The following is a 17,982-nucleotide window of genomic DNA, read 5'->3' as shown; positions in this document are numbered from 1 at the left end:
AAGGGTATAATGTTTGGAGAGAAAAAACTACCAGTATCTTTTCCTCCATCTGAAGAGTTAAATGAAGTGTGTGAAGAAGCGTGGGCTTCCCCTGATAAAAAGATGGTAATTTCTAAGAGGTTACTAATGGCGTACCCTTTCCCGCCAGAGGATAGGTCACGCTGGGAAACATCCCCTAGGGTGGATAAGGCGCTCACACGCTTGTCGAAGAAGGTGGCACTACCGTCTTCGGATACGGCCGCCCTGAAGGAATCTGCTGATAGAAAGCAGGAGACTATCCTGAAATCTATATATACACACACAGGAGTGATACTGAGACTGGCTATAGCTTCAGCCTGGATGTGCAGCGCTGCTGCTGCGTGGTCAGATTCTCTATCAGAAAATATAGATACCCTAGATAGGGACACTATTTTGCTGAACGTAGAGCATATAAAAGACGCACTTTTATACATGAGGGATGCACAGAGGGATATTTACCGGCTGGCATCCAAAATTAGTGCAATGTCCATTTCTGCCAGGAGAGGGTTATGGACTCGGCAGTGGACAGGTGATGCAGATTCCAAACGACACATGGAAGTTCTGCCTTATAAGGGTGAGGAATTGTTCGGGGATGGTCTCTCGGACATCGTTTCCACAGCAACAGCTGGGAAGTCTACATTTTTGCCCCATGTTCCCTCACAACCAAAGAAAGCACCGTATTATCAGGTACAGTCCTTTCGGCCCAATAGGGGCAAGCGGGTTAAAGGCGCGTCCTTTCTGCCCAGAGGCAGAGGTAGAGGGAAAAAGCTGCAACATACAGCCAGTTCCCAGGAGCAAAAGTCCTCCCCCGCTTCCTCAAAGTCCACAGCATGACGCTGGGGCTCCACAGGCAGAGCCAGGTACGGTGGGGGCCCGTCTCAAGCATTTCAGCAAGCAGTGGGCTCGCTCACGGGTGGATCCCTGGATCCTTCAAATAGTATCTCAGGGGTACAAACTGGAATTCGAGACGTCTCCCCCCCGCCGTTTCCTCAAATCTGCCTTGCCAACCACTCCCTCAGGCAGGGAGGCAGTGTTACAGGCAATTCAAAAGCTGTATTCACAACAAGTGATAGTAAAGGTGCCCCTACTTCAACAAGGAAGGGGTTACTATTCCACAATGTTTGTGGTACCGAAACCGGACGGTTCAGTGAGACCCATTTTAAATTTGAAATCCTTGAACACATATATAAAAAAATTCAAGTTCAAGATGGAATCGCTCAGGGCGGTTATTGCGAGCCTGGACGAGGGAGATTACATGGTATCGCTGGACATCAAGGATGCTTACCTACATGTCCCCATTTACCATCCTCACCAGGAGTACCTCAGGTTTGTGATACAAGATTGTCATTACCAATTCCAGACGTTGCCGTTCGGTCTCTCCACGGCTCCGAGGGTCTTTACCAAGGTAATGGCGGAAATGATGATACTCCTTCGAAGGAAGGGAGTTTTAATTATCCCGTACTTGGACGATCTCCTGATAAAGGCGAGGTCCAGAGAACAGTTATTGGTAGGGGTAGCACTATCTCGGGAAGTGCTGCAACAGCACGGCTGGATTCTAAACATTCCAAAGTCACAGCTGGTCCCTACGACACGCCTGCTGTTCCTAGGGATGGTTCTGGACACAGAACAGAGAAAAGTGTTTCTCCCGGAGGAGAAGGCCAAGGAGCTGTCATCTCTAGTCAGAGGCCTCCTAAAACCAAAACAGGTGTCGGTGCATCACTGCACGCGTATCCTGGGAAAAATGGTAGCTTCCTACGAAGCGATTCCATTCGGCAGGTTTCATGCAAGAACCTTTCAGTGGGACCTGTTGGACAAGTGGTCCGGATCGCATCTTCAGATGCATCGTCTGATAACCCTGTCTCCAAGGACAAGGGTGTCTCTGCTGTGGTGGCTGCAGAGTGCTGATCTTCAAGAGGGCCGCAGCTTCGGCATACAGGACTGGGTCCTGGTGACCACGGATGCCAGCCTTCGAGGCTGGGGAGCAGTCACACAGGGAAGAAACTTCCAAGGACTATGGACAAGTCAGGAGACTTCCCTGCACATAAATATTCTGGAACTAAGGGCCATTTACAATGCCCTAAGTCAGGCAAAACCCCTGCTTCAAAACCAGCCGGTACTGATCCAGTCAGACAACATCACGGCAGTCGCCCATGTAAATCGACAGGGCGGCACGAGAAGCAGGACGGCGATGGCAGAAGCCACAAGGATTCTCCGATGGGCGGAAAATCACGTGTTAGCACTGTCAGCAGTGTTCATTCCGGGATTGGACAACTGGGAAGCAGACTTCCTCAGCAGGCACGACCTCCACCCGGGAGAGTGGGGACTTCATCCAGAAGTCTTTCAAATGATTGTAAACCAGTGGGAAAAACCACAGGTGGACATGATGGCGTCCCGCCTAAACAAAAAGCTAGAAAAATATTGCGCCAGGTCAAGAGACCCGCAGGCGATAGCTGTGGACGCTCTGGTAACACCGTGGGTGTACCGATCGGTTTATGTGTTCCCTCCTCTTCCTCTCATACCAAAGGTACTGAGGATAATAAGGAGAAGAGGAGTAAGAACTATACTCATTGTTCCGGATTGGCCAAGAAGAGCGTGGTATCCGGAACTTCAAGAAATGATGTCAGAGGACCCATGGCCTCTACCGCTCAGACAGGACCTGCTGCAGCAGGGGCCCTGTCTGTTCCAAGACTTACCGCGGCTGCGTTTGACGGCATGGCGGTTGAACACCGGATCCTGAAGGAAAAGGGCATTCCGGAGGAAGTCATTCCTACGCTGATAAAAGCTAGGAAAGAAGTAACCGCGAACCATTATCACCGCATATGGCGAAAATATGTTGCGTGGTGTGAGGAAGGCCCCAACGGAAGAATTTCAGCTGGGCCGGTTCCTGCACTTCCTACAGTCAGGGGTGACTATGGGCCTTAAATTGGGTTCCATTAAGGTCCAGATTTCGGCTCTGTCGATTTTCTTCCAGAGAGAATTGGCTTCACTACCTGAAGTTCAGACTTTTGTTAAGGGAGTGCTGCATATTCAGCCCCCTTTTGTGCCTCCAGTGGCACCTTGGGATCTCAACGTGGTGTTGGATTTCCTAAGGTCACATTGGTTTGAGCCACTGAAAACCGTGGATTTAAAATATCTCACGTGGAAAGTGGTCATGTTGTTGGCCTTGGCTTCGGCCAGGCGTGTTTCAGAATTGGCGGCTTTGTCATGTAAAAGCCCTTATCTGATTTTCCATATGGATAGGGCAGAATTGAGGACTCGTCCCCAGTTTCTCCCCAAAGTGGTATCAGCTTTTCATCTGAACCAACCTATCGTGGTGCCTGCGGCTACAAATGACTTGGAGGCTTCCAAGTTGTTGGATGTAGTCAGGGCCCTAAAAATTTATGTTTCCAGGACAGCTGGAGTCAGGAAGACTGACTCGCTCTTTATCCTGTATGCGCCCAACAAGTTGGGTGCACCTGCTTCTAAGCAGACTATTGCTCTCTGGATCTGTAGTACGATTCAGCTTGCACATTCTGCGGCTGGACTGCCGCGTCCTAAATCAGTAAAAGCCCATTCCACGAGGAAAGTGGGCTCTTCTTGGGCGGCTGCCCGAGGGGTCTCGGCTCTTCAACTTTGCCGAGCTGCTACTTGGTCAGGGGCAAACACGTTTGCTAAATTCTACAAATTTGATACCCTGGCTGAGGAGGACCTTGAGTTCTCTCATTCGGTGCTGCAGAGTCATCCGCACTCTCCCGCCCGTTTGGGAGCTTTGGTATAATCCCCATGGTCCTTACGGAGTCCCCAGCATCCACTTAGGACGTTAGAGAAAATAAGAATTTACTCACCGGTAATTCTATTTCTCATAGTCCGTAGTGGATGCTGGGCGCCCATCCCAAGTGCGGATTGTCTGCAATACTTGTATATAGTTATTGCTTAACTAAAGGGTTATTGTTGAGCTATCTGTTGAGAGGCTTAGTTGTTATCATACTGTTAACTGGGTATTGTATCACGAGTTATACGGTGTGATTGGTGTGGCTGGTATGAGTCTTACCCGGGATTCAAAATCCTTCCTAATTGTGTCAGCTCTAACGGGCACAGTATCCTAACTGAGGTCTGGAGGAGGGTCTTAGTGGGAGGAGCCAGTGCACACCAGTAGTCTAAAGCTTTCTTTGTAGTTGTGCCCAGTCTCCTGCGGAGCCGCTAATCCCCATGGTCCTTACGGAGTCCCCAGCATCCACTACGGACTATGAGAAATAGAATTACCGGTGAGTAAATTCTTATTTTTTTTTGTTCAATTTTTAGTTTTGGTATGTGTGCTGCCTACATTCAGAGTGGGGCAGCCGCTGGTAGTTGGAGGACAGGTTGGTGCTCTGCGCTTGCCGTTTGGCTGCATGAGAGCTGAATTAACTGTTTGCTCCCCCTGTACTCATTCTGAGAATGTCTGACCCGTGGACTGACCAGTGCTGTCACTGTTTTGTAGAATAAGTTCACAAAATGCAGATGTGCGCACCCCCTGGGGTGATACGGGGTCAGTGCTTGAATATTAACTTCGTAGGAAACAGTCAATTACTTTAATCCTTCCTTAAGAATCAAAACAATAATCCTCTTCTTTCCCTTTCTGGATGCACATGGTGGAAGGTTATTCCATATAGAGACCGCAGCCCATGTCTGGAGCGAGCGTAGCTCCCAGGTTGATCTTAGACAATTAGACACTATTTTAAGTCAATCTTTACGGTGGCTGGAGTGTTGCTTAGGCCGACACTAATCAGCTTCTGGGTCAATAAGGCAGTAGAACTCTGGGCCATGAAGTTAATCAAGGATCTACAGGTAGGGGTTCCGGTTGACAAAGTGATGATTTTGGCAGAACACAGAAGTAGACAAGTGGATTTCTTAGGCCATGGGAGGAAAATCCACTTATCTCCCAACTCAGACTATACATGCAAGACGTCCCTATGCGGGGTCTTGCTTTCGTTCCTTTGAGACAAACATTCCATTTGAGGAAGAGGAAAGGCTACACCTCAGAGAGGTAGAGGAAGTGGTAAACTGCAGCAAGTTGCCCGTCGCCAGGAGCCTATACCTGCAGAAAAGACTGTGGCATGACGAGCTCCCCTTCCACCTGGGAATATCCATGGTGGGGGCCCGCTTTTGAAATTTTCAGGATGCTTGGTTTCTCCTGTCAACAGATCTGTGGGTTCGCAATCTCGTATCCATGGGATACAAACTAGATTTCAAAGTTTTACCGCCAGCCAAGTTTTTCACAACAGGTTTGCCCGTAGTGCAAGACAAAAAGATTGCCCTCCAGGGTGCAATAGAATCCCTGGTGAAATCATCTGGGAACCACCCCAAGCGGTTCTCAGATTTTCAATACAAAAAGGACCATTTTCAATTCAGAGCCTTACCGTTCGGACTGTCTTCAGCTCCCACAGCATTTACCAAAATTATGTCAGTCATGATATCTTCAACTGATATTCAAAATTGACTCCCGTCTCTCCTTCTTGTCAACAGGTAATTATTGCAGCCCATTGCTCCTTTTTTAGTAAAGATCTACTTGGTAATTATTGCAGCCCATTGCTCCTTTTTTAGTAAAGATCTACTTGGTAATTATTGCAGCCCATTGCTCCTTTTTTAGTAAAGATCTACTTGGTAATTATTGCAGCCCATTGCACATTACATTGTATGTTTAGAAAATTGTTATAAGTGGATTAATATCTGTAGTGTGCAAAAACTTATAGTGATTGACTGGGGTTTACAAACCTCACATTTGGTAGTTGATTAACACCTTTTGGTGGGAGGGTTGCTGTGTGGGGGAGGGGGTTGTAATCAGAAAGGACATGTGTTTGTAGACTCATTTACTCAGTATAGCATAGGACGCTAGGCCTATTAGGACGCTGCAGTGACTAGTATATGAAGTGGCTAGTTATCAAGTGGCAGCTCAAAACAACAGCAGTGTTATACCTGTGTTAAACCGAAGGAAAACAGAAGGCAAACAAACTTACAAATTAACAGAAGGACTGCATTACAACCAAAAAGCTCTGCAACTTTATGTGGCCTCTCCTCGCCTCAAACATGAGAACACCAAGACCAGGCTTACCTCCTCTCTGGCTGAGAACATCAAGTCTGCCCCTGGGCCTAACCATCAAGATGAACAGGGAACTGTGGGGGCACAGCGCCAGGACCAGGCTCAGCAGGGACATCCCCATTGCTTCTGAGTATGCCCCCCACATTCTCCTACCCACCCGTACTTTGATCTGATCAAAATGTTATCCCAATCCTACTTTTGCCACTAGTTACCTGCTATTGTGTGGTTTTTTTTCTCTCTCTTCATTGCTCGCTTCCACCCCACCATGTGTTTTTCCTGTAATGTTTACATCCACTGATTGCACACCTTTCCATTGTGCCCTACATGCAGGGTACATCATACTACTACATAAACATCAGTCTTCCCATATATGAGCTTGGCCCTTTTATGGCTCACCTCCCACAGTGTAACCTTCAAAGTGCGCCCAACATGGCTGCCCCATATGGTACACTTGTGGATGGGATGAAAAATACATAGGCCTGATGGTTTTGATGGAACCCTACTCTGAACTGTAGGACTCTGAAATCACCCCCATTTTGTGTCATCTCTTCTAGGGGTGGACTATTCCACCCTGGGTAATCCTACGCTGAGCGCCCAAGATGGCTGCCGCACCTGGTACCTTGTGAGGGTGGAATACACAACCCTTGGAAGTTATTACCCAAAATGCCTACACCAACCCTGCATTGTGCTTTCTGTGTGCTTAAGGTTTTCTTTTATGTCTGTGTTGCTTGTCTATTGTTGTATTACTCAAATCCTCTGTATCATGTGCATTGTTTTTGATATCTGTAAAGCGCCTTGAGTCCTGTTGGAGAAAGAGCGCTATATAAATAAAATTATTATTATTATTATGATTACTCATCTTAGGTCATTGGGAGTTACAATCATCCCTTACTTGGACGATCTGCTAATAAAGGCGCCATCCGAAGTTCTTCTCGAGGAGAATGCTCTGGTAGTTTACAACGTCTTAGTAAGACACAATTAGATAATTATTTAAAGAATTCCCACAATGTTGCAGGCTAGAAAACCAGTTACAGCAGACCAATACCATCGCATATGACGTTCTTATGTGACTTGGTGCGAACGTCACAGTTTTCTGACTGGGTCCTTTCGACTGTCCTGGTTTCTACTTTTTCTTCAAGCTGGGTTGGATTTCGTACTCCGTCTGGGATCTCTGAAGGGTCAAGTTTCCGCATTGTCAGTCTTCTCCCAGCGCAGATTGGCGCTTCTCTCCGGAAGTTCAGACTTTCTTGCAAGGAGTTCTAAGACTACAGCCACGGTTTGTGCCGGCCACGGCCACTTTGGACTTGAATCTCATGATTGCTTTCCTCCAGTCTAGCTTCTTTGAGCCTCTAGAGGAGGTAGACCTCAAATACCTAATATGGAAGACGGTCTTTATACTGGAATTGGCTTATGCTCGAAGGGTTTCAGAGTTCAGTGCTTGGCCCTGTAAACCACCTTACCTCATCTTACACGAAGACAGAGCTGAATTAAGGACACATTCGTCTTTTCATCTGAAGGTCGTTTCGACTTTCCATATCAATCAGCCGATTGTGGTCCCGTCATTATGAGATGATTCTGGTACACCTTCTACTCTGGATATAGTTCAAGCTTTGAGGATTTATGTGGCCCAAATATCGCCCTTACGGAAGTTGGATGCTTTATTTGTTCTATTTGATGCTCCCCGCCGGGAGTGGCTGGCTACGAAGCAGACTTTGGTGTGATGGATTCGCATGACAATTCGTCAGGCTCATCTTCAAAAGGCTCAACGGCCGCCGGTGTCCATTTCTGCTCACTCCACACATTTTGTAGGGATGTCAAGGGCTGCTAGTCGTGGAGCCACCACGGCTCAACTCTGCCGGGCCCAGTGTCAGTATGTTGTAGTGTCCCCTAGTGGCTGACTGAGAAAATGGTATTTTGGTACTTATTACCAGTTATTATTATTACTTACCGATAAATCCTTTTCTCTGAAGCCACAGGAGACGCTGTTCACCTGCCTCTGTCGTTGTTCAAGTTTGAAAGTGTTGATTGTTCATGTGTTTTTTACGTTCTCCTCGTTCTAGTGTTTTCTACTCCTCTTCGTTCCGTCTCCTCTCTGCTAATTCTTAACTGATGGCTGATGGGGGATAGAGGGAGAGGAGCTTTCATATTTCTTTAAAGTTTGAAGTGCCAGGCTCCCTATAGCCACCCGTCTATACCCCAGTGTCAGCATGTTCCAGTGGCTTCAGAGAAAAGGATTTATCGGTAGGTACTAAAATCCTATTTATTCCACCTGCGGCTCTGGGGGGTCTCAGCTTGGTTCTCTCAGCTATTCAACAACCAACCTTTAAGCCATGGACTCTGTTGAACCTAAGTTTGTTGTTTTGAAACTTTGCTTAGATTAGCTTTTCTCATGGCCATTGCGATGGCTGTCTCTGTGCGTTGCCTTGCAAAATCTCCTATTTTCAGTCTTCACAAGGATAGGGCGGTTTTGCATACCGTTCCTTCATTCCAGCCAAATGTTGTTTTGTCTTTTCACTTGAGACAGGAGATTGTTTTGCCTGTATTTCTTCCCTTGTGTTCGTTCCAGGACATGGCCAAAAGCTATGTTATCGTTTCACTTGAACCAGGAGATGGTTTTCCGTGTAATTCTTCCTTCGTGTTCATCCCAGGACATGGCCAAAAGTTGTTTTGTCTTTTTCACTTGAACCATGAGATTGTTTTCCCTGTATTTTGTTCCTCATGTTCGTCCCAGGACCTGGGTGGTTTGGTTCTTTTGGAGGTGGACAGAGAGGTTTGGTTTGGTTCCGCACAGGAAAGTTATTATAGCAATGAACATGGGTTTGTACAAAACTTGTAGAAAACTGTTAGACTAACCAACAGTACTAAGCATAGAGATCCTTTAAAAAGGTACCTGATAATTATTATAGGTTGGTGGTGCTCCCAGAGTCAGTAATAAATTGAATAGCAAAGAGAAAAAAGAAAGACTCTGTGTTGGGGCACACTTTGAAATTTGTACATTTATTAAAACTTAACTTTTAATTTAGTTCCGCATAAAAAAGGAGGTTTGATACAGAAAAATGTTCAAATACACAAAATATACATATATTGGTAACAATCTCCACAGAAAATGTGTTCAAATGTATAAAGTATATAAATAAATAAAGTAATTGATAAATTCCACACAGGGAAAGAAGAATCTGATTCAAAATTAATTAACAAAAATCAGGATGAGCCTGATAACAAATTAGGAGCACCTATGGTGAAAAATATATGGAAAACAAATATATGCCTGGTTGATCAAGATAAAGGGCACAAATAGATGAAAATGAAATGAAATCACAATTGTAGTGATAATAGGTTATTAGAAATCTATTAGCCTAATTGATCAAGATAGAGGGCACAGGTAAGTATAATTATAAATATAATTCACAATTGAAATGATAATTAACTGATGGTAATCCCCTGGTAGAAGCTATGTTTGCTACAGAGAAGATCCTTGTAAGAATTTGATTCCAAACGACATTCATAAGAAAACAAAACCAAGATTGCCAAAAATAGTGGTGATCTAAGGTTATTAGGGAGTAGCCAAGAAATAGGTACAGACTTGGAAAATTCAGAAGTTGCTCTAACACTTCTGCTGTTTGTGATCAGAGGTTAAATCTTTACTGCACCTGATATTCCCAAGTGGTCACCCAGCTGGGTACTAATCAGGCTTATCAACGCTTAGCTTCCAAGATCGGATGAGTTTGGGCGTTTCCGCTGAAATATGGCAGTAATTGAAACACTATGACACAAATGAGAGAGTGTAATAGAGGATGAGCAACAAGAGTACTTCTGCTGTCCAGTTAATAGCGCAGATTCTCTGTTACTGCGGGCATTGCAGAGAGTGGTCTCGCATCTGGATGAGAGGGTACAGAATTATAGGTGAGATAAGTAGAGGATAGGGAGGGGACCCCACCTTCTGCTGTCCACTGTCTTATATGTTATAGCGGACAGTGGATGAGAGAAGTAGGTTAGGCTCACCTATTGAAAATAAAGGTTTGTAGACAATATGATGTACTCAAAAAAGTCGATTTATAACAGGCTACTTTGCTAAGCCAAAGGACCAGTATAGAGAAAATTACGAGAAAAAGACCCTTAATTAGGTTACATAATGGTAGTTATAAAATAAGTAGGTAGCGGAATAGCCATTGATATAGTGCTGATAAGTAGCATGCACAAATTACAAATAAGTAGGCTTAGAAACAAATTATACGAAATACTGCTATGCACGTAAAAATGCTAAGAGACATATGCATTTTATATGGAAAAGAAAAAAGTGGTCTATGGCAATCTAAAAAAAATCTAAGGATCACTTTAGCAAACAAAGAAAAAAATATATAATTATAATTAATTAAATTGTAGTAATGCAGAGAGTCCCAATGGACACACACAATACCAGGGGATACCAGGGAGTGATCTGAACTATAAAAGGTTCAGCATCACTGAGCACAGATGGCCGTTTCACCAGGGTGGCTTGTTCACTGAACAAGCCACCCTGGTGAAACGGCCGTCTGTGCTCAGTGAAGCTGAACCTTTTATAGTTCAGATCACTCCCTGGTATCCCCTGGTATTGTATGTGTCCACTGGGACTCTGCATTACTACAAATTATTTAATTAGAATTATATATTTTTTTCTTTGTTTGCTAAAGTGATCCGAAGATTTTCCTTAGATTGCCATAGACCACTTTTTTCTTTTCCATATAAAATGCATATGTCTCTTAGCATTTTTACGTGCATAGCAGTATTTCGTATAATTTGTTTCTAAGCCTACTTATATGTAATTTGTGCATGCTACTTATCAGCACTATATCAATGGCTATTCCGCTACCTAGTTATTTTATAACTATCATTATGTAACCTAATTAAGGGTCTTTTTCTCGTAATTTTCTCTATACTGGTCCTTTGGCTTGGCAAAGTAGCCTGTTATACATCGACTTTTTTAAGTACATCATATTGTCTTCAAACCTTTATTTTCAATAGGTGAGCCATCCTACCTCTCTCATCCACTGTCCGCTATAACATATAAGACAGTGGACAGCAGAGGGTGGGGTCCCCTCCCTATCCTCTACTTATCTCACCTATAATTCTGTACCCTCTCATCCAGATGCGAGACCACTCTCTGCAATGCCCGCAGTAACAGAGAATCTACGCTATTAACTGGACAGCAGAAGTACTCTTGTTGCTCATCCTCTATTACACTCTCTCATTTGTGTCATAGTGTTTCAATTACTGCCATATTTCAGCGGAAACGCCCAATCTCATCTGATCTTGGAAGCTAAGCGTTGATAAGCCTGATTAGTACCCAGCTGGGTGACCACTTGGGAATATCAGGTGCAGTAAAGATTTAACCTCTGATCACAAACAGCAGAAGTGTTAGAGCAACTTCTGAATTTTCCAAGTCTGTACCTATTTCTTGGCTACTCCCTAATAACCTTAGATCACCACTATTTTTGGCAATCTTGGTTTTGTTTTCTTATGAATGTCGTTTGGAATCAAATTCTTAAAAGGATCTTCTCTGTAGCAAACATAGCTTCTACCAGGGGATTAACATCAGTTAATTATCATTTCAATTGTGAATTATATTTATAATTATACTTACCTGTGCCCTCTATCTTGATCAATTAGGCTAATAGATTTCTAATAACCTATTATCACTACAATTGTGATTTCATTTCATTTTCATCTATTTGTGCCCTTTATCTTGATCAACCAGGCATATATTTGTTTTCCATATATTTTTCACCATAGGTGCTCCTAATTTGTTATCAGGCTCATCCTGATTTTTGTTAATTAATTTTGAATCAGATTCTTCTTTCCCTGTGTGGAATTTATCAATTACTTTATTTATTTATATACTTTATACATTTGAACACATTTTCTGTGGAGATTGTTACCAATATATGTATATTTTGTGTATTTGAACATTTTTCTGTATCAAACCTCCTTTTTTTATGCGGAACTAAATTAAAAGTTAAGTTTTAATAAATGTACAAATTTCAAAGTGTGCCCCAACACAGAGTCTTTCTTTTTTCTCTTTCCTATTCTTTTGGAGGTGGTACAGGCTCTTTGTATTTAGACAGGACTTCCTCGTTATGGCACATGGAATACTCCCGCTGGTGCTTTATGATGCTCACAAACATGGTTGGTCTGCTGACTATTGTGCTGTGGATTTTTTCGGTCATCCTCCAGGTTTATTGTGTGGCTGGACTGCTGGTTCCGGATCGTGTGTCGGTACACTACAAGAGGGCAGTGAGTGCCTCTTGGGCCAGACGGCATGGGATCTCTGCGAAACAGCATTGCCTTGCATCGACCTGGTCCTCCTCCCCATTAACTAAATTTTTGTGTTTTCTGGTGTTTGCCTTCATTGATGCCAGTTTTGGACTGATGGTCTTCCATCCCGGTTGTCCCTTCCCCTGGGGGAGACTGTTAAACATTCCATAGTAGCAATATACCCCAGATTGGATGTAGGAGAAAAGGGTATTTTTTTTGTATACACCGTTAAATCTCTTACTGAATCCATCTGGGGGACACTGTGGTCCCTTCCTTGTGTTCAGGCGTGTTTTTTTTTTTTTTAATTGCTGTTTGTAGTTAGTGTTGTTTGTCCTACATTATAGACATTTAATTGTGTTACTGACCCTCTGCACGGGCTTCTTTTAAAAATTTTACTGACTTCTGGGGGTTGTAGAGGGTAGGAGCTTCTGTTTAATGCTATAGTTCTCTTTAGCACCAGCTCCTATCCCATGGTCCCCTTCTGCAACTCATTTTAGTTATGTCCTCCTGATTTAAGCGTGAATGCAAAGAATGTGTTGCTTATATTACAGGATACTGTCTTAGAATTGATTCATGTTTTAATTATTCATTATAAATAGCTGATATTATACATTAAGTTTACAAGTAAATTATATAGATTGTATGAAAGAGAAGGTGGGCATGGCAATAATGATCTTACCCTCCTTACACTTGTCAGGCCCCGGCAAATGACAGTGAGTCTGATCTGGAGTCCAAGCAAAAGGCTCAGCGGTCCTCAGGGTCAGAGAGCGACTCTGATGATTCAGATGATGATAGAAAACCGAAGCGGAGAGGGCGTCCACGCAGTGTTCGGAAGGACACTGTGGAGGGATTCACAGATGCAGAGATTAGAAGGTACGTGGTATTGGCTCTTATATCCGTGACTTGCCCTTTATATGTATGTGTGTGTGTAATCTTTAATAATCTTCTTTTAAATGAATCGCAATCTTATTTTACTTAGGTTTATAAAGGCCTACAAGAAGTTTCCGACTCCCCTAGAAAGGTATGTTGCTTATGTTACACCTTATGCATCTACTATTTTGAACCTTTAGGTTGAATCTCTTACCACAAGCAGAACTGATTTCTGTCTGCTCTGTTTCTTAGGCTGGAGTGCATTGCTCGTGATGCAGAGCTTGTGGAGAAATCAGTGGCTGATCTCAAGAGGCTGGGAGACCTCCTGCACTCAAGCTGTGCCTCAGCCATGCAGGAGTTCGAAGAGCACTTGAAAGAGAATCCCACTGATGGTAGGTTATCCTTACAATGATTTGATAACATTTGTAAAGGGACTGTCCACCTAAAGCCAAAGAAAAATGTGTTTATATAGTAAAATAGTATTACTCGCCCACATCAAGTTTTGAAGTTCAACAAGTATTTTGCTGGTCGACAGTGTTTTTCTTGTGTCAGAGACCTAACCCTACCTTAACCCACAGCCTAATCTGTACTGTCGACATTGTGACATAATGACCATGTCCACATTTTCACTGCCTTTATTTTGACCATCTCAATATACACAATGTTGACATAATTACTCCATACCTACTTCTGGGCCGATAAGTAAGAACCTGCAAGTTGCAGGAACTGCCATGATGGCAATTTAGCCCATAGATGTAAAGCTGCAATCATTAAAAAGCCAAAACCAACCAGTACAAACTAGCAGCAGGTAAAGCTACAATGGTGCAACTTAACGTTATTACCCAAACAATTTCCCATTTTACTATGTTCTGTTAACAGGCTGCACAGTTTATTTTATTTGTAAGATACAGATCTCTAAAGCTTATTTTTGGAGACTAATATTAGCCAGCCGAATGGACCATTTTTTTAAAATCATGTTAGTTATTGCTGGTATCTGTTTTATGTATTAGGGAAAGGTCCGGGCAAGAGGAGGGGTCCAACTATTAAAATTTCTGGTGTCCAAGTGAATGTAAAAGCCATTATTCAACATGAGGAAGATTTTGAAATTCTCAGCAAAATAATCCCTAAAGAAGCCGAGGAGAAGAAAAAGTGAGTGTGTGACAGATGATTGGGTTGATTTTCTTAAGCTTCTAAAAACGAAAAGTGTTGTGGTTGCCCATAGCAACCAGCAGATTCTAGCTATCCTTTCTTTATTGGCAACACCACTACTTTAGTAAATCTGCCCCTATGTGTACATTGCTGGCATGGTAAAGTTGTTAGGTGATATGCTGGTTTAGTAATAATCTTATGTATAAGTGCCATATTTTATAGCCTGGCAAGTGGCAGTGACCTTGATATATGGCTTGCCCATACCCGATAATGGTGCTTATTCAGAGGTAGATGCACAATTATGCAAAAGTTGCTGGGAGCATTTAAGTAAAAAGACTCCGATATCGGCTTCTGTGCTTCACTGCTGTGTCCAAAGACGCAATGTTGTATCAACTGTGAATATCAAACATCTGAGTAACCCTTAGGGTACTCAGGGATGCCTGGCAAAATTGCGCTGTTCTTAGACACACACCCCTCCAGTGTCTCCCCCTTTCCCTTCTTTCTATTTGTAGCACTATTCTCAAAGCTTCACTTTTTCATGTTAGGTTCCGATTGTCCAGTCGTGTCAAAGCTGCTCATTTTGACGTAGATTGGGACGTAGAAGAGGACTCCCAATTGCTCTTGGGGATTGTTGAACATGGCTATGGAAACTGGGAGCTCATTAAAAGTGACCCTGAATTAAAGTTGTCTGACAAGGTAACATCTAATGTTAATATTGCCCAATTTTATCTAATGCACTCAGCATATATGCCTCTTCTCCATTTATCAAACCCATACGTAAGCTTATCATTCTTACAGGTGTCGTCAAGCCTATGTCATTTATTTGCACTTAATTTGGTCATGCCCACAGATAACTTGCTTTTGACGAGAGATTGTACACTCTGAGTGCCACTACACGGAATCCTAGGACTCTTTATTTATAGTTAGCTTGTTTGAGGCACAGCAGTTTAATTAGACAGTTTGATAGTTATATTAATGAAGTAGATGTTCAGTGCATTCATAAGATAGCCTTGGGGCTTAAAATAATGTAAACACTTCCTTATGAAAAACAAAAAACACACTTATAAACCTAAGGGGTGTAAAGAACATTAGTATAAGTCTGGGATATGTGGCGTGTTTTCCGCTACATACTGTTGATGGTGATGTCTGTATATCTTTTAAACACTATGTGCAGTGTTAATGATCTTGCCCTCTTTGTGTGCTTGTTGCATTTGCTTTGTTTTCATTTCTTTCTATATTGATTAGAACGTAAATAAAATAACAGCTGCATATTCTTTGTTTGTATCTAGATCTTGCCTGTGGAAACTGAGAAAAAACCTCAAGCAAAACACTTACAGACCAGAGCCGACTACCTGCTGAAATTGGTGAAGAAAGAAATGGAGAAGAAAGATGGCGGTCAGGGGGAAGAGGTGAGAAGGAGTGTTTGCTGCAATATATGCATTGTCAGATATGCGGCGGGAAGTTCCCTTTTAATCATTCGATATTCTGGTTTGATAACTCATTTTATACATCTGTATTTCTAGAAAATGGTATAGAGTTGTATGGTGCTATTTATTGAATCATTTTCACTGAGCAGCATGGTTACACAGTAAAGGTGTGTACACACGGAGCTATATGGTTCAGCAATGTTGACTGTATAGTCAAAAGCGCTAAGAAAGTTAGTGCATATCGCTTTGTGTGTACACAGCGAGTGATAGCGATGTGCGTCCCCACCAGGTCGCTATTACTATGAAAAATAGACTTTGCAGGCAAGTCAATTTCAACTTTGTCAATGGAAAAGTGAAAACATCCCCCTATTTAAATGAGTTAGTCAAAATCGCCAATAGTCAAAATGGCCCATAGCCAAAATCGCTTGCACACTTGGTCAAAATCGCTGGAAAAGTTTGTTAAAGTCTCCTGCTGACAGTTCAAGGTAAATTGCTGGGTCAAAATCACTTATAGTCAAAATCGCTCCATGTGTACGGACCTTAAGAATTCATGTTGAATGATTGATTTCTCTCTGCGTAAAACATAGTTATATAAATAAGTTAATTTTTTTTTTTTTGCAGACAAAAACAAAGAAGCGAAGGCCACGTGCAAAGAAAGATGGAGCAGGGAAAGCAAAAGATGAGCACGGCAATGACATCTCATCTCCTAGGAATTCTGACAATCCTTCAGAAGATGGAGATAGGAAGGTGAGCATCTTGTGATCAGTTGTTGAAATAAAAATTGTCCTGGGTCAAGAATGAGGAGTGCAGGTGCATATATCCTGCTCCCAAATGCACTGTGTCACATTTTCCCAGAATTCAGTGATTCATCTGAATTAATTTTGATTCCCTGCTCCCACTGCCTGACAGCCATGTTCAGTCTCTTTGAGATGCCGCCAGCAGTCCAATACGGAGACATTTCTGGCAAATAGTCCCAGTCAGGGGCGTAGCCAGAATTTTGTGGGCCTCATAGCAACATTTTGAAGAGGCCCTTGTCCCAATGCTTCTGAAGAGACCCCTCTGTGTAGCAGTTGTTATTTTATACCCTAGTTTATTTTATGAACCTCTGTAGGCCTTGGGTACGGGATCCCGGCGGTCAAAATCTTGACGCCGGAATCCCGACCACCAGAATGTCGACAGGGGGCGAACGCATATAATATATATATATTATGGGATTGCGGTCAATTTATCTACAATCAAAATCCCGACATTTAAAATATAGAGATTTCCATTGTTTTTTTGGTGTGTATGTCAACATGGACACCGTAAAGTGTACTGCGTCCCTGTACTTGGCTCACTGCACTCGCCATGCTTCGGGCATACTATTATATTCCCCCTCCAGCTCCACTGGGATGGTAAAGTATGAACAAGTCAATCAAAAAATCATGAAAAACTCAAGTCGACTTTTTGACCTGTCAACATTTTAAATGTCAGTATTTTGACATTGTCTGTATCTTTTCCTACCTGTTGGCCAAAGTTCCATCCTTGGTCCCCATTCTCCCCCATTACACCTTTTCCTCTGAACTCATCAGCTGCTTTGGCCTTCATACCCGAACTGTGCTGATGACACTCTTATTTACCTTTTCCCCTAACCTTTCCCTGTCTGTTCTCTCCCTTGTCACCATCTCTTGGCCATTTCCTGTTTGACTTTACAGTGCTTGTTAAAACTTAAGTCATTGTTGTACCACCTGATAAATTCCCCTCTCCACCTCCACTCATTATTCACAATCCCCCCTCTTCTATGTCCATCTTGCCCTCTGCCTCGTTGCCATACTAGACTTGCCACTATGTCACCCTTACAATTCAGTCCCTTTCATAATCTTGTTGTTTTCACCTCTCATTTCCAGAATCGGGTCCTTTCTTACTCTGAAAGCAGTGAAAACTGACCTTCACATCCGTATCCCTAACCTTGACTGCTGCCATCTTCTCCTTACTGGCCTTCCAGTGTCACACCTTGCTTGCTCCTCCTCAGTTTATCATCAACACCCCTGTCTGCCTTCCTTTCTCTTTTAGCCCCCACTTACTCTACTGGCACCCTCTTTTATCCTGAATCTATTCCAAACTACTCCCTCATCCATAAATCCCTCAACAAATCTTCTTTTCCCTTTTTTTCACACACTGCATCCGCCC

At 43.0% G+C, this 17,982-nt stretch overlaps 1 protein-coding gene, 1 non-coding gene and 1 pseudogene across 5 annotated transcripts in view; 2 read left to right on the top strand and 1 right to left on the bottom strand.

Moving 5' to 3' along the window:
* CHD2 (chromodomain helicase DNA binding protein 2) overlaps positions 1–17,982 on the top strand; it is a 241,660-nt gene that overhangs the window by 203,149 nt on the left and 20,529 nt on the right. For all 4 annotated transcript variants that reach the window (XM_063925729.1, XM_063925730.1, XM_063925728.1 and 1 more), the window contains exons 26-32: positions 13,065–13,240; positions 13,347–13,388; positions 13,490–13,629; positions 14,248–14,386; positions 14,932–15,082; positions 15,676–15,795; positions 16,435–16,560. In XM_063925729.1, coding sequence (XP_063781799.1) covers positions 13,065–13,240; positions 13,347–13,388; positions 13,490–13,629; positions 14,248–14,386; positions 14,932–15,082; positions 15,676–15,795; positions 16,435–16,560 — 894 coding nt within the window. The remainder of the gene's footprint in view (positions 1–13,064; positions 13,241–13,346; positions 13,389–13,489; positions 13,630–14,247; positions 14,387–14,931; positions 15,083–15,675; positions 15,796–16,434; positions 16,561–17,982) is intronic.
* Positions 9,715–9,833, bottom strand: LOC134939115 (5S ribosomal RNA; annotated as a pseudogene).
* On the top strand, positions 11,322–11,440 carry LOC134938874 (5S ribosomal RNA). The gene has a single exon (XR_010181320.1). It is a non-coding gene; the product is annotated as a 5S ribosomal RNA (ribosomal RNA).

This window comes from Pseudophryne corroboree, chromosome 6, assembly GCF_028390025.1.
Source record: "Pseudophryne corroboree isolate aPseCor3 chromosome 6, aPseCor3.hap2, whole genome shotgun sequence".
Taxonomy (NCBI): Eukaryota; Metazoa; Chordata; class Amphibia; order Anura; family Myobatrachidae; genus Pseudophryne; species Pseudophryne corroboree.
Note: the sequence above shows the minus strand (reverse complement) of the source record. Positions and strands in the feature narration are given on the sequence as shown.